The sequence below is a fragment of the Humulus lupulus genome, chromosome 5, assembly GCF_963169125.1.
Source record: "Humulus lupulus chromosome 5, drHumLupu1.1, whole genome shotgun sequence".
NCBI lineage: Eukaryota > Viridiplantae > Streptophyta > Magnoliopsida > Rosales > Cannabaceae > Humulus > Humulus lupulus.
In genome coordinates, this window is record NC_084797.1 from 166,211,668 (window position 1) to 166,231,619 (window position 19,952).

Genomic DNA, 19,952 nt, shown 5'->3' on the forward strand with positions numbered 1-19,952 from the left:
TCAATAATCAAGAGTGACGAGCCCTTAGCAATGCTCTTGCATGGAGCTTTCTTCAGCACTAGTGTCTTGTTTGTGGTAGTGATTATTTCTGCCTTACCTCCTTTTAATGTTGCTAAAGCTAAAATGAAGTTTTGGTTAGCAAAGTTTGAAAAAGATAAAAAGAAATAAAAGACTGAAAAGGACATGTCAATTGCTATATCATTTCCCTGCTCACCCAAAAAAGGAGCAGTACATATTGTATTTATATTACAATGAGGAAAACTCTGGAATATAGAGTACAGACAAAATCTGTTATGACAGCTGTAAAAAGATGTATAGATAAAACTTTGCAAAAAAGAAAACTACAAAATAAAGGAATATTTTTGTAACATAAAGGTTTGTTTGTTTTGTGATGCCATTAGTGGTCCAAACGGTTGGATTGTTGATTTGGTGTGAATGGAAATTCACCACCTTCCTCAACACGCCCCCTCAAGCTGATGTGGGGAGTTGACACCACAGGCAACTTGTCCTTGAGAAATGTATGTTGTGATATTGAGAGGGCCTTGGTCAGTATATCAGCTTTTTGATGATCTGTTGGAATGTGTCTGATTTCTAATTCTTTGTTTTCAACTTTGTCCCTCACAAAATGAACATCCAACTCTATGTGCTTGGTTCTGGCATGAAAAACAGGATTGTTAGCTAACTGTTTTGCCCCTGATTTGTCACACCAGATAATAGGCACTCCTTGAGTCTTGAATCCAACTTCGGTGCATAAAGATTGAAGCCAAGCAATTTCAGTTGCACTTTGTGCTAGAGCACGATATTCGGCTTCTGTACTTGATCTTACAATTGCCTTTCGTTTTTTTGAACACCAAGAAATCAAATTTCCTCCAAGATAGACTGCATACCCAGTTGTGGACCTGCGATCATTGAGAGACCCTGCCCAATCTGAGTCACAAAATACTTCCAGACTTAATGTTAGAGCTGGTTTGAACACTAACCCATGGCTGATGGTCCCCTTAATATATCTCAAGATTCTTTTGCAAGCAGACCAATGATTCTGAGTAGGGGCATGCATAAATTGGCTTAGTTTATTGACTGAAAAGGAAATATCAGGCCTGCTTAGAGTAAGATATTAAAGACCTCCAATAACACTTCGAAATAGAGTGGTGTTTTCAAATGGGTCGCTATCTTGAAGAGATAGTTTTGCCCCTTGGCACATTGGTGTAGGAGCTGGTTTGCACTCTGTCATGTTGCTTCGTCTATGTAGATCTAGTGTGTATTTAGTTTGAGATAGATGTAACTCTTGTTGCCCCCTCATTATCTCAAAACCAAGAAAGTAGGTGCCAAAACCAAGGCTTTTGAAAGCAAATTCATCATGGAGAGTAGCAATAACTTTCATAACTTCAGATTGATGACTACCAGTCAAGAGAATGTCATCTACATAGACAAGCAAATATAAGATAGCACAACCATGCTTGTAAATGGACAAGAAGGAGTCAGCAATAGAGTTCTTAAAGCCAAGAGTGAACATGGTGTTGCGAAGAGTGCCAAACCAAGCGCGAGGGGCCTGTTTTAAGCCGTATAAGGCACGATTCAGCTTGCAAACAGCCTGTGGTTGGTTAGGATCCACAAAGCCAGCAGGTTGCTGCATGTATACTAGCTCAAAAAGAGTGCCATTGAGAAAGGTGTTATTGATGTCGACCTGTTGAATGTCCCAATTGTTAGTAACAGCAAGAGTGAGGATGAATCGAATGGTAGATGGTTTAACGACAGGGCTATATGTCTCAAAAAAATCAATGTCAGGCGCTTGTTGAAAGCCTTTCGCAACAAGACGCGCTTTGTAGCGCAGAACAAAGCCGTCGACATTATGCTTAATGCAAAAAACCCATTTGTTGGCAACAATGTTCATGTCTGAAGTGGTAGGGACAAGAGACCAGGTGTTAGATTTCATGAGAGCTTGATATTTAGAGGCCATTACAGCATGCCACTTCGGAATGGTGAGAGCTTGAGCGGTGGAAGTGGGTTCAATATCATTAGTTAATATAGAAGACAAAAGAGCTGAGTAGGTATGTATTTTTGGCTTGTAATTACCAAATTTGGACCTAGTGATCATGGGGTGTAGGGAGGGACGGGTTGTGGGCTGATGAGTGGAAATAGGAAGGTCAACAGCGAGAGGAAGGGTCGCGGGACATGAGGTTGTAAGCAGGGAAGGAGATGAAAGGATAGGAGTACTGGTGGAGCTAGTGGGGGGAAATGGGAGAATAAGGCTGAAGAGAGGAAAGAGACTTACTGGAGGAACCCGATGAAGGAGGTGCTGCTGTTGGGGCAAAAGCATGAGAACCTGTAGAAGACTGAGGAAAGGTGGAGGAGAACGGAACTTCAACAGGAACGCTGAACCATTGAGCAGAGTCGGTAGGTGGGGTGGACGACGAAGATGAACTAAGAAAGTGACCTGTAGAGAAGGGAAACTCAGTCTCATGAAACACCAAACTTTGAGCAATGTAGACATGATTATTAGAACTTAGACACATATATCCTTTGTGGTTGGGGCTGTACCCGATGAAAACACAGGGATGGGAGCGAAAATCTAGCTTATGAGTGTTATATGCACGAAGATGAGGGAAGCAAAGAGAGCCAAAAACTTTCAAGTTGGAGTAATCAGGTGGTGACTGAAACAGAGACTCAAAAGGAGACTTGTGATCAAGAGTTGGAGTAGGAAGTAAGTTGTTAAGATAAGTGACTGTGCATAAAGCTTCCCACCAGAAGGTGGTGGGCATATGAGCTTGGGAGAGAAGAGTGAGACCCATTTAGACTATATGACGATGTTTGCGTTCAGCAGTGCCATTTTAGGGGTGATCATGAGGACATGGATGATGAAAATGAATGTCGATACTATGGAAGAAAGGAACAAGATTGCGATATTCACCACCCTAGTCGGATTGAACAGATTTGATTTTTTTGTCAAATTTTCTTTGAACTAATTTTTGAAAGCTTAGAAAAATGTATTTTACTTCGGACTTGAGTCGTATGGGAAAAATCCAAGTGAACTTGGTGTGATGATCAAGAAAATGGACATAATAACGAAAGCCATCACGAGAAGGGAGAGTGGAAGGACCCCAAACGTCAGTGTGTATTAGTTCTAATATAGAAGAAGTGTGATGTGTGGAGGTACCATAATGAAGGTAATGAGATTTGTCAATGGAACAAGCAATGCAATAGTCACAAAATACTTAAATATTTTGTTTAGCATTCATTGAAACTGTTTTCATTACATTGAGAGAAGGGTGACCTAGGCGCATGTGCCATAGGAAGCTTGGACTGACTCTAGGACTAACATGAGAGACAAGACTAAACTTAGGCGAGATACAAGAAAGAAAAGTAGCAGTTGGAAAGACAGAAGCTTGGGAAGTCTGTGGAGAAGAGCTGGACAAAAACTGAAGATGGAAACAGTAGAGGCCTTCATGCATTTTCCCCTGAAGGAGCACCTTCTTCGAAATGAGGTCTTTGACAAAACAACAGTCAAAAAAAAAAATCAATGTAAGCATTATTGTCAGGAAGTAGCTGATGAACACTTTTCAAATTTTTTGTGATTTTAAGAACAACAAGGATATTGGTGAGGGAAAGGGAGCCCAAATTATCCATAGTATTAACTAATATGGTGTTGGAAATGTGCCCTGAAAGCATATGTAGTAGACATTGTTTTTATGAAATAAATAAATGAATTGAATTTGTTATGCATATATTTTATGGACTATATTATTCTATGATAATATTATGTAAATATCAGGAAAATTCCTAAGTTCATATATGTGATCTCAAACACGTATTGGTACGAGAGGATTGTGTTTGAGATAAATGAACTTGAATAGTTCGCAGTAAAATAAAGTTATGGAATCTTTAGATTAATTACTGCAAGTACGGTCCACTAGTATTATGAATATATGTGATCTAGATCCGGATCACTAGTGTGGTAGGACACTTTAGTGGAGGTGCTTTATATATTAGAGAATATATAGTACTGGACCTGATATGTTTATTAATACTTAGTTAAATACCGTTTCGAAGTATTAATTAAATATATCAACTGATGATCATATACAAATTGATCTTAATCCTGAAGTTACTATGAACTCCTGTTTATATTATATGAGTTCTTTGATTCACTTGTTAGGGTCTGTCAGATTGATCAGGCTAGAAACTTTTGTTTTGGGAACTCATTAATATAGATGGCTGGGGACATAGTATACAGATATGGAATCTATGCCTTCTCGCAAGAGATTGAATGATGGTTCTCTTAAGGGTTGACTTTTGGGACTGAAAGGTTATTGAGCTCAAATTCATAATTTAGTTATGAATTAACCTTCACTAGTAGAGTCAATGGTACTTAAGGAAACAAGAGATAATTAAAAGGGTAAAATGGTAATTTTATTCCCGATTAATTATGAACCATTATTAGAGGGTCATGTTGTATGCAATGATTATATCAATGGACGCTTTATGATTATAAAGTCCTCAGTAAATGAAATGTCTATAATTACAAGAGTGCAATCTCATATTTATAGTGGAATAATCATGAGATTAATAAATTAAGATTATTTAATTAAAGAGTTTAATTAATAATCTCAAATTTATTGGAGCTTGGAATTATAGGTCCATAGGTCCCCATAGCGGCTCTATCAACACTGTTCAAGGTAAGAGTTGATATGAAGGGAAAATAGTTTAAAGACATATTTAAGAAGAAATTTGTTCTTCAGGCCAAATATGCAATTATATGATAATAGTGATTAATTAATTAAATACAAACTAGTTGTAGTTAACAAAATTAATTAATATTTAATTATTGTATAATTTTAGAAATTATATTAAATAATTAAATTAATTTTCGAAATTTAATTAAATAATTAATTAATTATAATTTTTTGAAATTATAATGAATTAAATATTTAATTTCGAAAATTTGGGTTTAATTAATTAGTAGAATTAATTAAATATCTTTATTTGAGTGGGAGATGATAATCTGATAAGTTCAAATTGGATTTGAATTTAAAAGATTAATATTTATTCAAATAATTAATTATATTTGATAATTAATTAAAATGGATAATTAATTTGAATTCAAATTTGAATTAGTTATCAGGTTGTTAGATGTTATCTGACAAAGTAATTTGAATAAATGATTAAATAAAATTTGAAAAAAACAATATCCCTAGAAATTAGGAAGCTACACATTCACACACAGTCCAGGACTGTGTGTGGCATGTAGGACCAGTATTTTTCAGGGATGGGATTTTCAATTTTATTTATTTAATTAATTAATTAATGGATAATTCAAAAATTGGTTTTTGTTTTTTTTCATTAATGGAATAATTAATTAATTAAAAAGTAAATTGTAAAATGGTTACAGATTTATTTTTTAAATTTTGAATATTTTCTGTTAAGTAAGACTGATCAAATTATTATTCAAAAATAAGAGAAGTGAGTGTGAGACTACTCAGAACATTCGCTCTGTGAAAAATAAAACGATAGTTTTCTCTCTCCCTGAAAATAAAGAACCAATTCTCAGGCCTATTCTCTTGATCTCATGAGTTGAGTACATCAAGTAGAATCACAAATAAACTATCCTTCATTCTCTAAGGGCCCACACATTTCTTGAGGTGTAGAGAACGCTTTGGAAGATCTTGGTGTGAGTACGTGGGAGCGGCTTGGATAGGAAGATCGTTCTAAATACGAAAAGATAACAAGGACACTTGATAGGCTTCAAGAGGTATGATTTCTATTAGTATCTTGTTTATGATTAATGTATGTATATTAATGGATCCGCATATTTAAAGGTAGTTTAAATATGTTACAAAATTTTTGTTGTACACTGGGCCAATCACACCACCTTTCCGCTGCGTATTAGGAAACTCGTTCCTAACATATGGAACCAACATGAGTGATAGGAAGAGACTCACCATTCCCAATAATGAGATTATTTTTACCTCTGTACTCAGATCGGGTAGTGAGAGAGGGACAATCATGGGTGATGTGATTGGAAGCACCATTGTTGTAATGCCCCAAATTTCCTAATAAGGTTTAGGACCTTGATTAGGAGGCCGGGAGGGCCATAATTGATTTATTTTAGTATTTAATGATTATATGCATGTTTGCATGAATTATATTATTATATGATGGTGAATGCATGCATATGGGAGAATTTATTATTGTGAGGGTATTTTGGTAATTTGGCCACTGTGAGCGTAATTGTATATTTTGGGTGCATGGTTGTGATTAATTAATATAGCCACATTATAAGGTGGATTGGTTCGAGCTATTTGACATGAGACGATCATGAGATGTAAGTGTTCGGTCTAGTCATAACGGGTTTAAGTTCGGGGCTCGGGGTGAGTCTCGGGGTGAATTTAATGATTAGAGCATTACCGGGAATTAAAGGGTAATGGGATATGATTTATTGGTATTTGGGAATATTGAGAATAGCTGGAATTGGAGAGCGTTAATTATAATTAACGAGATAGGCGGGAAAGGACGGTTTTACCCTCGGAAGCTTTTAGAGGGATTTATTTGGCTTAAGGGCATTATGGTCTTTTGACCTTAAGGATTTATATCAGTTTTTGAGAGTTTAGAAGGCTGTGGAAACAGAACAAAACAGGGCCATCCTCATCACTTCTCCTTCTCTCCCGTACAAGCTTCTTCCTTCACCCTTTCTTTGAATTTTGAGAGCCCAAATTGAGGAGTTAAGCTAGGAAATCAAAGGTGGAAGCTTAGGAATTTGGTTCAGCCATTGAAGGAGGTTCAAACTCGGATTTGAGGTAAGTCCACCCATAAGTTTCTGGTTTATACTCTGTTTTGGGTTTAAACTTTCAGCTTATGATTTCATGGTTAATAGTTGGAATTAATGGAAGTTTAGTTGATGTTTAACTTGGGTTTTGATGTGGGTGAGTTGTTGATAATGTTTGGTGGTTAAATTGGGTGTTAGGTTGAGGTTTGGAACTAGTTTGAAGGCTGGGTTATAAGGGAATATGCAGGGGAGGTCGAGCTGGTGCGTTGTTGATTTTTGGCTGATCTGGGTAATGAGCCGCGGCCTAAGGTGGCTTCTGAGGCAAATATGCCTCTGTCAGGGAGATGAGTCGCGGCATGGTTGTGGTGAGCCGCGGCCCATCAGGGAATTTTTGGCTGAAATTGTGTTTTTAGCTTAGGGATGCTTACCATAGGCCTCGAGGTTGATCCTAGTACCCGGTTTAGTGGGGATTGTTGTCCCGGAGGCTAGATATTGGTTTGGGAACTTATGTTGATCATTTTTATTGATGATACCTTATATTTGGTTATGGCTAGGTGACCGCTAAAGGACTAAAAGTTGATCGTTCTCAAGGGTCGTTCTTTTAATCGTTCTAGCTCGACTTTGAGGTAAGAAAACTGCACCCTGTGTATATGTGACATGCATGGCTATTAATGATGCATGTTGGTTGATTATTGAGTATGACATGCATGGCTATTATTGATGCATGTTGGTTGATTACTGAGTATGACATGCATGGCTATTCTTGATGCATGTTGGTTGATTATTGAACGTGACATGCATGGCTTTTATTGGTGCATGTTGGATTGTGGAATATTAAGCATATGATGCATGAGAAACATGTGATTAGGACATGCTTTGTATACTGTGTATGATATCGTTCAGAGCTTGAGCCTCTGTGTTTATGCATAGTCCTAATTGTACTAATACCTGTTAAGTAAGCATGCTGAATACCTTGTTTATGGATAATAGACATGTGATATATGTTTGGTGGCATGGCTTACCTGTGTATGGCGCTGACTTATTAGTCAGAATCGACAATGGTGTCAGATCCGTCTGTGAAGCTGTGACTTATTAGTTAAGTTCACAACGGGCTGAGCACTGGTCGTGTTTCACTGACCCAAGGGTCAGAAGTGGCAGTGCGTTGTAAATGTCGGGCCAAATGGAGATTAGATCTAATCGAGGTCGGCATTGAATGACTCATATGGGGTATTAATGCTGGACCGACTGGAAGTCAATGAAAACTATAAGCGCTTGCCTGGTCTAAGACCAGATGATCATCAGCCAAGGTATATGACCCCGGTGACTGTTTGTCACATGGCTGGGGGACGCTGTCCTTAGTTACGACTCTAGGGTCGAGAGGATGGTTATGTTGGTGACTAATCACCATGCATCTATCCTAACCAAGCTTATGAAAGAATCACTTATCGGTTGAGCCCTGGTGACCCTATCGTCACATGGCTAGAAGGAGCTATGCTCATTATTGTGACTTTTGGCTATTGTCACCTATCTGTATGGACCGTTGGTTCCGAATGGCTATTATGGTTATTGTTGATATTATATCATGTTATATTGTGTTTTCTTACTGGGCTTCGGCTCACGGGTGCTATGTGGTGCAGGTAAAGGCAAGAGGAAGCTGGACCATCCTTGAGTTGAAGAGCTTAGGTGATGATGTGTACATATGCAGCTGCTCGTCCTCCACGGCCGAGGTTTAAAGTGGAACTAGGGTTGAACCCTGTTTTGCTGCTTAGAACGGCCTGTTGTAAATATTTTCTATAATAGACTCTGAAACTTTATTTTCGGGATCCCAATGTATATGTTAAACGTTCTAGTGAAACGTTACATCCTAACCAAAGTTTTTAATCCCTAAACTGCTAATCATACTTAGCTCACGATTTTGGCCAAATGACTCGGTTAGCGAGTTTAGCACTGTTTACAAGGCACACCGTAACGGTCCCTGGAGTTTAGGGCGTTACAACTGTCCAAATACCAAGCCGAGTCAGGGAGAGTACTGGGTGAGGCAAACAAGGCTTGCTGATTTCTGTTGGAATGCGAAGGAGGTGGAGCTGAGGAGGTAGGAGGTGGAGCAGGTCCATTAAAGGAAATGTTAAATCGGTGGTAGCACTTGTTAGCTAGATGACCAGGGCGATGACACAACTTGCACAGAGTGCGAGTCTGAGAGCCACGACCACTATAGGAACATCCACGACCGTGACCACAAGAGAAGGAACCACGGGGAGAGGAGAAAGGATGACAATTCTGAGTGGCAACATTTGTAGAGGGAGGATGCGTATCAGTGTGGGAAGAGTGGAACTGATCAAGACGCATTTCATGGCTTTGAAGTAGGAGCTGAACTTCTTGGAGAGAAACAGAGTCACGAATGGAGGTAATGTTTACCACAACTGGATCATAGTCTTGACTGAGACCTGCTAAAATATATAAAAGTAACTCATCATCAGAAATAAATTGACTAGCAGCAGAAAGACTGTCAGTTAAGGTCTTCATTTGAAGGATGTAATCATGAATAGAGAGAGATCCCTTTTTGAGGGTTGCAGTTGCAAGCGAAGCTGAAGGGACCTAGCCTTTGACTGAGTTGTGAACATGGACTCAAAAACTGTCCAGATTTGGTGGGAGGTGTCGCACCTCACAACATGACCCATCATGGGTTCAGTAATGGAGTTAAAAAGCCAACTCATTATAGAATGATCAGCTGAGTATGAGCAGGATTGGGGAATCGGCCAGGATGAGGGCCAAAAGTGAATGCAGAGCCAGGAGTTTCAAGAAATTGGGGAGGGCAAGGGATATTGCCAAGAAGAAAACCCTCTAAATCAAAAGCTCGAGCTGTACTGAGAACTAAGGATCGCCAATAGGAGTAATTATGTCGATCTAACTTGATAGTGAGGGGAAGAAGATGCTAAAGAAAAGAGAAAGGTTGGGAGGGATTTGGAGCAGGGGAAAAGGGAAGAAGCGTGGGGCTGGTTGGGGAGTTGAGGACAAGAGGCGAAATAGAGGCAGAAGAAGGAGTTGAGGTAGAGACTGGTATATTCATGGAGACTGATGAAGAATCCATTGAAGATGCTGGTCAAAAGGATACCAAGTTTGAAAAAGATAAAAAGAAATAAAAGGCTGAAAAGGAAATGTCAATTGCTATATCTTTTCCCTGCTCACCCGAAAAGGAGCAGTACATATTGTATTTATATTACAATGAGGAAAACTCTGGAATATAGAGTACAGACAAAATCTGTTATGACAGCTGTAAAAAGATGTACAGATAAAACTTTGTAAAAAAGAAAACTACAAAATAAAGGAATATTTTTGTAACAGAAAGGTTTGTTTGTTTTGTGGTGCCATTAGTGGTCCAAACGGTTGGATTGTTGATTTGGTGTGAATGGCAATTCACCACCTTCCTCAACAAGCAAGAACTCTTCCTCCTTATACCAATTCAAACCCTGCAAGAAAATCTAGATTCTACAAACCATTTCAAATTTCTACAAAGGGTCATATTGGTTTATTATTTAAGAATTGCTTCTTTGGCTAGAACCTCTAATTAAATTGTCTTTCAATAATTACATATTTCTAAACAAAACAACTAGTTAACTTTTAATAAAACTGATCAAAATTGCAAAAATTTAATAACCCCATTGATTAACTCAAAAAGCAATGTTCAAGAAGCAGATCTGAAGACACCTTCTCACAAAGCTCCTAAATTCCGGCGTAGCCATCCCCTGAATCTTCACCCACTCGCCAAAACCAACCACGCACATCAATGTCGCCCAATCAAGCTTGTGGCCTGGCCCGATAAGCGGAAACCTGCCGGCGTGGCATTCCAATACTACCACCCCGAGTGACCACACATCACCGGGGAACCCCCGCCCACCACCGTCTCACCGTTGCCGATCAAACCTCTCAGGGCTCATGTAAGCACATGTTCCCATGCACTAATCATGTGATGAAGACTCCATTGCACCGCCCTCCACCACATGGCTGACTCCAAAGTCCGCGATCTTCACCTCTTCCCCATCCAGAAGAAGATTTGAGGGCTTAATGTCGCCATGTACGATATGTTAGAATTATTATGATGGACTAATATAATCATATACATTATTCCATAATCACAACCATTAACCAAAGTGCCTATTAATTACCAATAACCATAATGGGATGGTTCACACTTACTAATTGCATTAGAGGCACATGGTGGCACCCCAATGACTATATGTTGGCCCATTAAACTATAGTCCACCACTACTATCAAAACCTTATTAACCTACTAATACCCCTTAGGGTAAGTGGATATATAAGTGTGTGAAGGCATATAGTTGCTAAGAGTGTGAGTAGTGGTATTGTGGAAAGGGGTTTCCTATCCATAAATCCTCTCTTGCATTTTGTATTGTGATTTCTAAGGGTGGAAATGGCTCAAGATGAGATTGGAAACATAGGAGGTATGTTTTCTTCATTTTTACAATAAATGCTCTAAATAAAATGTGATCTTAGTTTGGTGAATGAGTATTGAATGTTGTTATTGAATCTTATTTATGGATTTAATGCTCATAATGTTGTTTACAATCTATCAAATGGTATCAAGAGCTAGGTCTTTTGATTTTAGGGCTTAATATTGTCATATACCAATTTTTTGTCAAATCTGAATTTTTACAATGAAATTTCGAAAATCATTGTTGGGCTATGTAGAAAATTAGTATATTAATCTTCAGTGGGTTCAGACCATTTTTTGACAAAATTTTGGGGAATTTTTTGAGTGTTTTTCGGTCAAGTATACCGAATTTTTTTCAAAAAACTTTCGTAGAAAAATGTATATATGCTTGTTGGTTTTGAGAGTTTTTTAACCCAAATGGAGGCTGGAAATTGATAGAGGATGAGACGTGGAGGAAAACCCCTCAAAACGGCGGCAGAAAAATGGCGGTTGGAGGCCTCCGTCACAGGCGGGTTCAGCTTCAGGTCCTGTCGACCCGCGGACCCGGTTTGAGGTCAGGGACGACCCCGCGCCAAAACGACATGTTGTTTGACGTGTGAAGGTCGTTTTTTATTAAAAAACGACACGCCTTTTTTTGAAAACGACACGTCGTTTTCTGAAACTGATTTTTTTTTAAAAAATTAAAATTAAAATTAAATACAAATTTAGGCACGTGGGGGAGCGTGTAAAGTCCATTTTGGACCTTTTTTTTTACCATTCCACTCAAATTTTAATACCCTATTTTGTATATGATTATGCACAAGATTAATCCATGAATGTTGAGCCCCAAAAGAGGGTGTTTTAATATTTAAACTCACAAGTGCACGAATCATTTCGGAATATAATGTTCATGTAAGTACGAGGTCGAACCCATGGGAGTTGACTAACATCAAAAGAAACTATTTCAAACAAAGCAAGAATATTCTAACTTAGTTCCAAATATTTGATGAGATTTTGTTTTAGAAAAATAAAAGACAAGTAATAAAAAGATTTAAGATTAAATAGAAAAATGGTTTTCAAATGAGATATGTAAAATAAGATTATTAAGATATTAGAATCCACAAAATGCAAGTTCAATAATATTTGTAAGTATATTGATTCCCAAGTTTAGATATAGTTGAAATAAATCACACTATATTTTTTTCAAAGTACATTTTCTATTCAAGCACAAGTTACTTTTAAAAAAGTAGGATTTTTCTTCACTTATAAAAGATATAATTTCTAAGCATTAGTTGTGTTACAACCTAATGAAACTACAAAAAATCAAAGAGATTATGTTCAGGCAAAATATGATACTTATGCTCTAAGAATTAGATGTGAACAATTTAATGAAAAACATTTAATCAAATAATATCATATTTTTGCATAATGAAGAACTAAGTGTAATATGCTTTAACAATCAATAATAGATGAAAAATGCATATCTTTGATAGAAAAATCCATAAATAATGTTGCACAAATGGGAAATCAACATACAACAAAAAATATTATCTAGTTACATCTTGCTTCATCATCATCTTAATAATCTTGAAAAAAGATTAGAAGCTCATAACTAGATTGAAATAAAAATTACAAAATAACATACTTGACATGCTCTTCAAAAGATGAAAATGGTAGAGAGAAAATAGTGAAAAGAAGAGAGAAAAATATGAAGTGTAGAAGAGGTTGAAAAGATGAAGAAGAGCCCCTCAAATGGTCTTACAAGACTCTATTTATAGGCAAAATATGGAGATTAAATTAATCAAATTAAAATAAATAAATTGATTAATTTAATTGTGTTGGGAAGTGGTAGGATAAATAGAGTAAGTGTAAGGGTATTGGAAAGATGAAATGTTTGGTTGGATGGAAGATTAGTGAAAAACTAAGGTAAAAAAATAAATTAGGAATGTTTACTTAGGTAAAAAAAAATAGGTAAGAGTGAATTGATATTTGAATGAAAAGAAAAAAAACATTGGGAATAAAACACATGATTTTTGGGTTATTTTTGGCTGTGTTGGCAGTTGTTGGAGTCATGCTGGAGCAGAGAAGGATTGGGCCTGGCTGAAGGGCGTGGGCCCAAGTGGCTTCAAGAGTTGGGAAGCTGCTGAAGGAATTTTCGTGGGCGTGGGGAGTGAACTGAAGAGGGCCCAGGCGTCAATGTGTTACTGAACGAGACCTGCCTGGGGGATTCGGCTGGTACGTGGAGCTGCTGAAAAGAGCTCCTAGGTGATGCAGCTGGTGGCTTGCTTGGTGCGTGAAGGGTTGGAGCTTCAGGGAGGCTGGGTGGCTGAACGTGGCTAGTGACTTCGGGCCTGGCTGGTGGTGGGCCGAATGGGTTACAAAAATGCCATATTTTTCTTCTCTTTTTCAGTTTTAATTCTTTTCAAGCACAAAAATGCAACATATTACCTACACAAAATAATATAAATTAAGTCATGATAAAATATTTTCAATTGTAAGATAAACCATATTAATTATTTGAAAATATTAATTACAACTTAATTTAATTTAACATTTAGTTTCAATAAAACACACATTTTTTTACTTCCCTAAACACAACAACTTAAATAATTAACTACAACAAAATAACTATAAAAACACACAAAAATATATAAAATCAAAATAAACCTAATAAATTCAAAATTACTTAAAAACTTAATAAATCAATTAAAAACTCAAGAATTAAGCAACAATTAGCACATAAAAAGTGGTAAAATAACTCTATTTTGTAGAGTTATCAATGAATTTCATTCATAATTGTATTTGTATTCAATCTTTTGTGGCATAAATCTAATTATATTTTGACAACAATTATTGCTTACTTTCTTGCTTGTCGTAAGAATAAACATGTAAATTATTTAGTGAAGAGGAACATTTAAATAATTATTTATTTAAATTTTGTGTTTTACCTCCAAAGTTACATTAAGGTCCATATGAGTAATTAATTATCCTATCGATAATAATTATTTGGTAAGGATGCTTAATATGGTGAAGAAAGTCTATTGAATTTTATGAACCACAATTTGTCTATCCTCTAGATAGTAAATTCAAGTATTTGGTTATAATGCTTAATAGATTGTTCTTACTTGTGAATGAGTTCTATCTTATGTTTATTTAAGAACTCTAGCTTACGTAATGATCATTTGTTATTTTTTGCGATCATTTATGAGAAAAGAGCACAAATGACATGATTTTGTTATAACATGCATTTAATCGTCATTGCTCTTGTTTCTCATTTAGCACTAAGCTATCCTAGGACCTCCGCCGTCTTGACACTGAATGCAACCAACCACAAGCAATGGGTTGAGTCTATCACGATGAACTTGACTTTCATGAAAGTGGACTTGGCCTTGAGAATTGATGCACCATCTAAGCCTGCTGATGATGCTACTGAGAAGGATAAGAAATTCTATGAGGACTGGGAACACTCCAATCGTTGTTGTTTGATGCTCATGAGATATCACATGGATGAATCCATTTGGGATAGTATTCCTAAGTCTGAAAATGCGAAGGATTTTCTTGCTGCCATTAAGGAAAAGTACCAGAAATTCTCAAAGAATGAGAAGAATGAACACTTGAACATGCTCCATCACACCATTTATGATGGTTCAAGTGACATCAGGGCTCATATTGACAAGCTCATGAGCTATTATCACAAACATAAGGCCATGGGTATGGACCTTGGTGAGGATTACATGGTGTGGTTGGTGATGGAGACCATTCCATCTCAGATTGATGCGATCAGATCAAGCTATAATGCTCAGAAAGAGCAATGGACTGTTGGGGAGATGTCTGCTATTCTTGCCAAGGAAGAGGAGGACATGAGAAAAGGTAGGGCAAGAAGCATCTCTATGGTGACAAATCCTAACAATCCGAATAATCCTCACAAGAGAAAGTTCACTTCCAATAACTCTGGTAACCAAAAATCTCTCAAGAAAATGACTCTTAGTCCTAAGGTGAATGGACAGTCAGGCTCATCCTCTAATGGTCATAAGAATGAGTTTTTCAAAGGGAAGGGCAACTTTTGCCAGAATTTTGGGCACAAGAAAGATGATTGTCAAAAGCTAAAAGCTCACCTAGAGAAGAAAGGTAATTGTCTTGTGATGGTTTGTTTAGAATCCAATATTATTGATGTGCCCTCAAGTTATTGGTGGTTAGATACTAGAGCCACAATTCATGTTACAAATTCCTTGCAGGTAGTGACAAGTCGAAGAAGACCGAGTAGTCTGGAGCAGAATGTGTACATGGGAGACGATACAAAAGTCCAAGTTGAATTTTTGGAGACAGTTAGATTACAGTTGAATACAGGACATTTTTTGGAGTTACATGATGTTGCTTACATACCCTCTTTTAGGAGGAATTTGATTTTTGTATCTATTTTGGATAGGCTAGGTTATAGTTTTCTTTTTGGAACTGGAAAACTCACTTTGTATCGTGACTCTCTTTTGGTTGGAAATGGAACTTTATGTGGAAACTTATATAAACTTGATTTGCATGATGTTGCTTCTGTTTCTTCTACTTCTTGTCTTAATACTGTTGTTGGCTCTAAACATGCAAGATTAGATTTGAAATCTTCTATGTTGTGGCACAAACGTTTAGGTCATATCTCTAGAGACAGAATGGAAAGGTTGATCAAAGATGGGGTACTTCAAGATCTGGATTTTTCAAATTTCACTGCCTACATTGATTGTATTAAAGGAAAATTAACTGCCAAGGTTAGAAAGAGTAAAACAGACAGGTGCACAGGATTGTTGGAGTTGATTCACACTGATATATGTGAACCTTTTGTTCCACCTGCCATAGGTGGTTATAGATACTTCATCATCTTTATTGATGATTTTTCCCGTTATGGCCATGTAGAGCTCATTCGTGAAAAATCTGAATCTTTGGATGCGTTTAAGATTTTTAAGATGAAAGTTGAGCTTCAAAAGGGGAAGAAGATCAAGGCAGTTAATTTCGATAGAGGTGGAGAGTATTATGGACGTTATGATGAAAGTGAAAGGAACCCCGGGCCTTTCGCTAGGTACTTACATGAATGTGGCATTGATGCAAGATATACAATGCCAGGAACACCCCAACAGAATGGAATTGCTGAAAGGAGAAATCGCACTCTTCTTGACATGGTACGATGTATGTTGATTCATTCTAGTTTGCCAGAGTTTTTATGGGGTGAGGCATTAAAGACTGCAGCTTATATCTTGAATCAAGTGCCCAGCAAGTCTGTCCCAAAGATGCCTTATGAGCTATGGTCAAGTGAGAAACCAAGCTTGCGTCATTTTCATGTTTGGGGTTGCAAAGAAGAAGTGAGGCCCTACAATCCACAGTCTAAGAAACTTGATCCGAAGACCATTAGTGGTTATTTTGTAGGCTACACCATTGGATCAAGGGGTTCCAGATTTTATTGCCCATCTCACACCACCAGGGTTATAGAATCAGATAGTGCTGTCTATTTTGAGGATGAATTTGGTTCAAGTCAAGGGTCAAGATAAATTGTTTTCAGGGAAGAACACATTTAGTCCCTGTACCTGTCGCTTCCGCTCCTATTGATGACCCTGTGATTGAACAGATTCCAGTAGAAACTCATGGTGAACAAGGTGAAAATCTTGATATTGGGGATGATGAAGCTATAGTGAGAAGATCACAGAGAACCCTGGGCCTGCTATTCCTGATGACTACCTTGTCTATTTGCAAGAACATGAGTTTGATGTGGGAGATAGTTCTGAGCCAGTCACTTATCAAGAAGCCATGAGTAGTCCTAAATCTGTGTTGTGGATGGATGCAATGAAAGAAGAATTGAGTTTTATGTCACAAAATGAAGTTTGGGAGTTGGTTGAACTACCCAAAGGTTGCAGACCCATTGGATGCAAATGGGTGTATAAGATCAAACGTGACTCGAATGGGCAAGTGGAGAGGTATAAGGCTAGGATTGTGGCTAAAGGCTATAGCCAGAGAGAAGGTATTGATTTCAAAGAAACCTTTTGACCTGTTTCTACCAAAGATTCGTTACGAATCATTATGGCTATAGTTGCTCATTTTGATCTAGAGCTCAATCAAATGGATGTGAGGATTGCCTTCTTGAATGGAGAATTATTGGAAGATGTTTACATGTCTCAACCTATTGGTTTTGAGAAGTTTGGCAAAGAACATATGGTTTGCAAGCTCAAAAAGTCTATCTACGGGCTTAAACAAGCATCAAGGCAGTGGTATCTCAAGTTTGCTATGATTGTCACTGCAAATGGCTTCAAGGAGAATGTAGTAGATCAATGTATATACATGAAGGTCAGTGGGAGCAGCTTTATTTTTCTAGTATTGTATGTTGACGACATCCGGCTTGCATCTAATAATTCTGACCTGTTGTTTGAGACAAAACAACTTTTGTTTAGCCATTTTGATATGAAGGATCTTGGTGAGGCTTTTTATGTACTTGGGATTCAGATTCTTCGGGATAGGGCTAATGGTATTGTTCGTTTGTCTCAGAAGACTTACATTGATCGGATCTTGAAAAGATTCAATATGCATGCATGTTCTCCTGGGAAGGCACCAATAGTGAAGGGTGACAAGTTCTCAAAGGCTCAATGTCCACAAAATGATAAAGAGAGAGATGAAATGAAAGTCGTTCCTTATGCATCACTGGTTGGTAGCTTGATGTATGCTCAAGTATGCACATGCCCTGATATTGCTTTTGTTGTTGGCGTGTTGGGTAGATACTTGAGTGATCCTGGTCTTAGTCACTGGAAAGCGGCTAAGAAAGTCATGAGGTATCTTCAGGGTACAAAGGATCATATGTTGACTTACCGGCAAGCTGACACTCTTGATATAGTTGGGTTCACTGACGCCGATTATGCAGGATGCGTGGATGATAAAAATTCCACTTCAGGCTACATTTATATGATGGCTGAAGGAGCTGTTTCATGGAAAAGTGTCAAGCAGACAGACACTCACAGCTTCTTCTACGATGGAGGTAGAGTATATGGCGTGTTATGAGGCTACTTGTCAAGCAATATGGCTGCGGAATTTCATTTCAGCATTGAATGTTGTAGACTCTATTTCGAGGCCACTGAAATTGTATTGTGACAACTCCACAGCAGTAGCTTTCTCTAAGAACACTAGGAGTACTTCTCGCTCAAAGCATATTGATATAAAGTACTATTTTGTTAAAGAGAAGGTCGCTGAGTCCCTCATTTCTATTGAGTACACGTCTACCACTAGCATGTTTGCAGACCCACTAACGAAATGATTACCTATATGTGTATTTTTGGAGAATGTTGCCCGAATGGGATTGTCAGGAGCCTAGCTTGTTGAGCTCAGTGGGAGTTTTGTTGTTTATGTATTGAACATGCTTGTATTTTGTATGGATTGCTTATAGCTTGTGTTTTATTCTGAACATGCATAATGATAATTGAAGTCACTTCTTATTGTTACTATTACGTATATATGTCTATACATGTATATATTATTGTTCATCGAAGTGACAGGTACAAAAGGAGATGAATGCGCATAGTCTCAATCTATTGTACTTCATGCATGTTTGGTTTGATAGTTAATGGTTGTTTTGATATTTAAATGTCTACAGGGCCAAGTCATATGTAATATTTGTATCCTATCGGTATGATATTATGTATGATCTATTTGACTACCATATGTGTTAGACAATATTATGGTGGTTTGATTATATTGTCCAAGTGGGAGAATATTAGAATTATCATGATGGACTAATATAATCATATACATTATTCCATAATCACAACCATTAACCAAAGTGCCTATTAAGTACCAATAACCATAATGGGATGGTTCACACTTACTAATTGCATTAGATGCACATGGTGGCACCCCAATGACTATATGTTGACCCATTAAACTATAGTCCACCACTACTATCAAAACCTTATTAGCCTACTAATACCCCTTAGGGTAAGTGGATATATAAGTGTGTGAAGGCCTATAGTTGCTAAGAGTGTGTGTAGTGGTATTGTGGAAAGGGGTTTGCTATCCATAAATCCTCTCTTGCATTTTGTATTGTGATTTCTAAGGGTGGAAATGGCTCAAGATGGGATTGGAAACATAGGAGGTATGTTTTCTTCATTGTACAATAAATGCTCTAAATAAAATGTGATCTTAGTTTGGTGAATGAGTATTGAATGTTGTTATTAAATCTTATTTATGGATTTAATGCTCATAATGTTGTTTACAATCTATCATGATATGAATACCATGAAGATAGCGAAGCCCCCGGAGGGCACATCTAGCGATACCCGATATCTCTGTCTCATGTAATATTTGTTTGGCTCTCAGAATATCCTGAATAGAGCCATTTTGCATGTATTCCATCAGGTAGCTCAGGTGGCCTTCACTGCCTGTGCTTGTGAGTCCGACGTTGTCGAAAAACACAGTGGCATTTGACAGTATAAGGAGAATTCACAAGCTTGAGGATCTCCATCTCGCAAGCTGCCGCCTGTTGCCGGAGAACTTTCAATGCGTAGATTGAGGAGGTTTTCTTATGATGTACTTTGTAGACGGTCCTTCCATTTCCATGGCCGACAACATCGAGCTTTTCGAACTCAGAGATTTTCAATGACGAGAGAGTCAGGATTTGCGGCCGCTGGAGACAATTCCAGCAAATATTTTGTGCTGTAGAACATTGTTTGGGGAAGTGGTGGTGGTACTAGGGATAGCTTCAGTGCTGGTTGGTGCCTTCTTTCTCTTACTAATATTGCCACCATG

The 19,952-nt window shown here is 37.6% G+C and overlaps 1 protein-coding gene across 1 annotated transcript; it reads right to left on the reverse strand.

Annotated features, from left to right (window-relative positions):
- Window positions 1-10,428: 10,428 nt before the first annotated feature.
- LOC133779648 (mitogen-activated protein kinase kinase 10) lies at window positions 10,429-19,951 on the reverse strand. The gene is given in 4 exon segments (XM_062219584.1): window positions 10,429-10,841; window positions 19,436-19,613; window positions 19,615-19,798; window positions 19,800-19,951. Coding segments are annotated over 4 exon segments (927 nt in total).
- Window position 19,952: the final 1 nt, after the last annotated feature.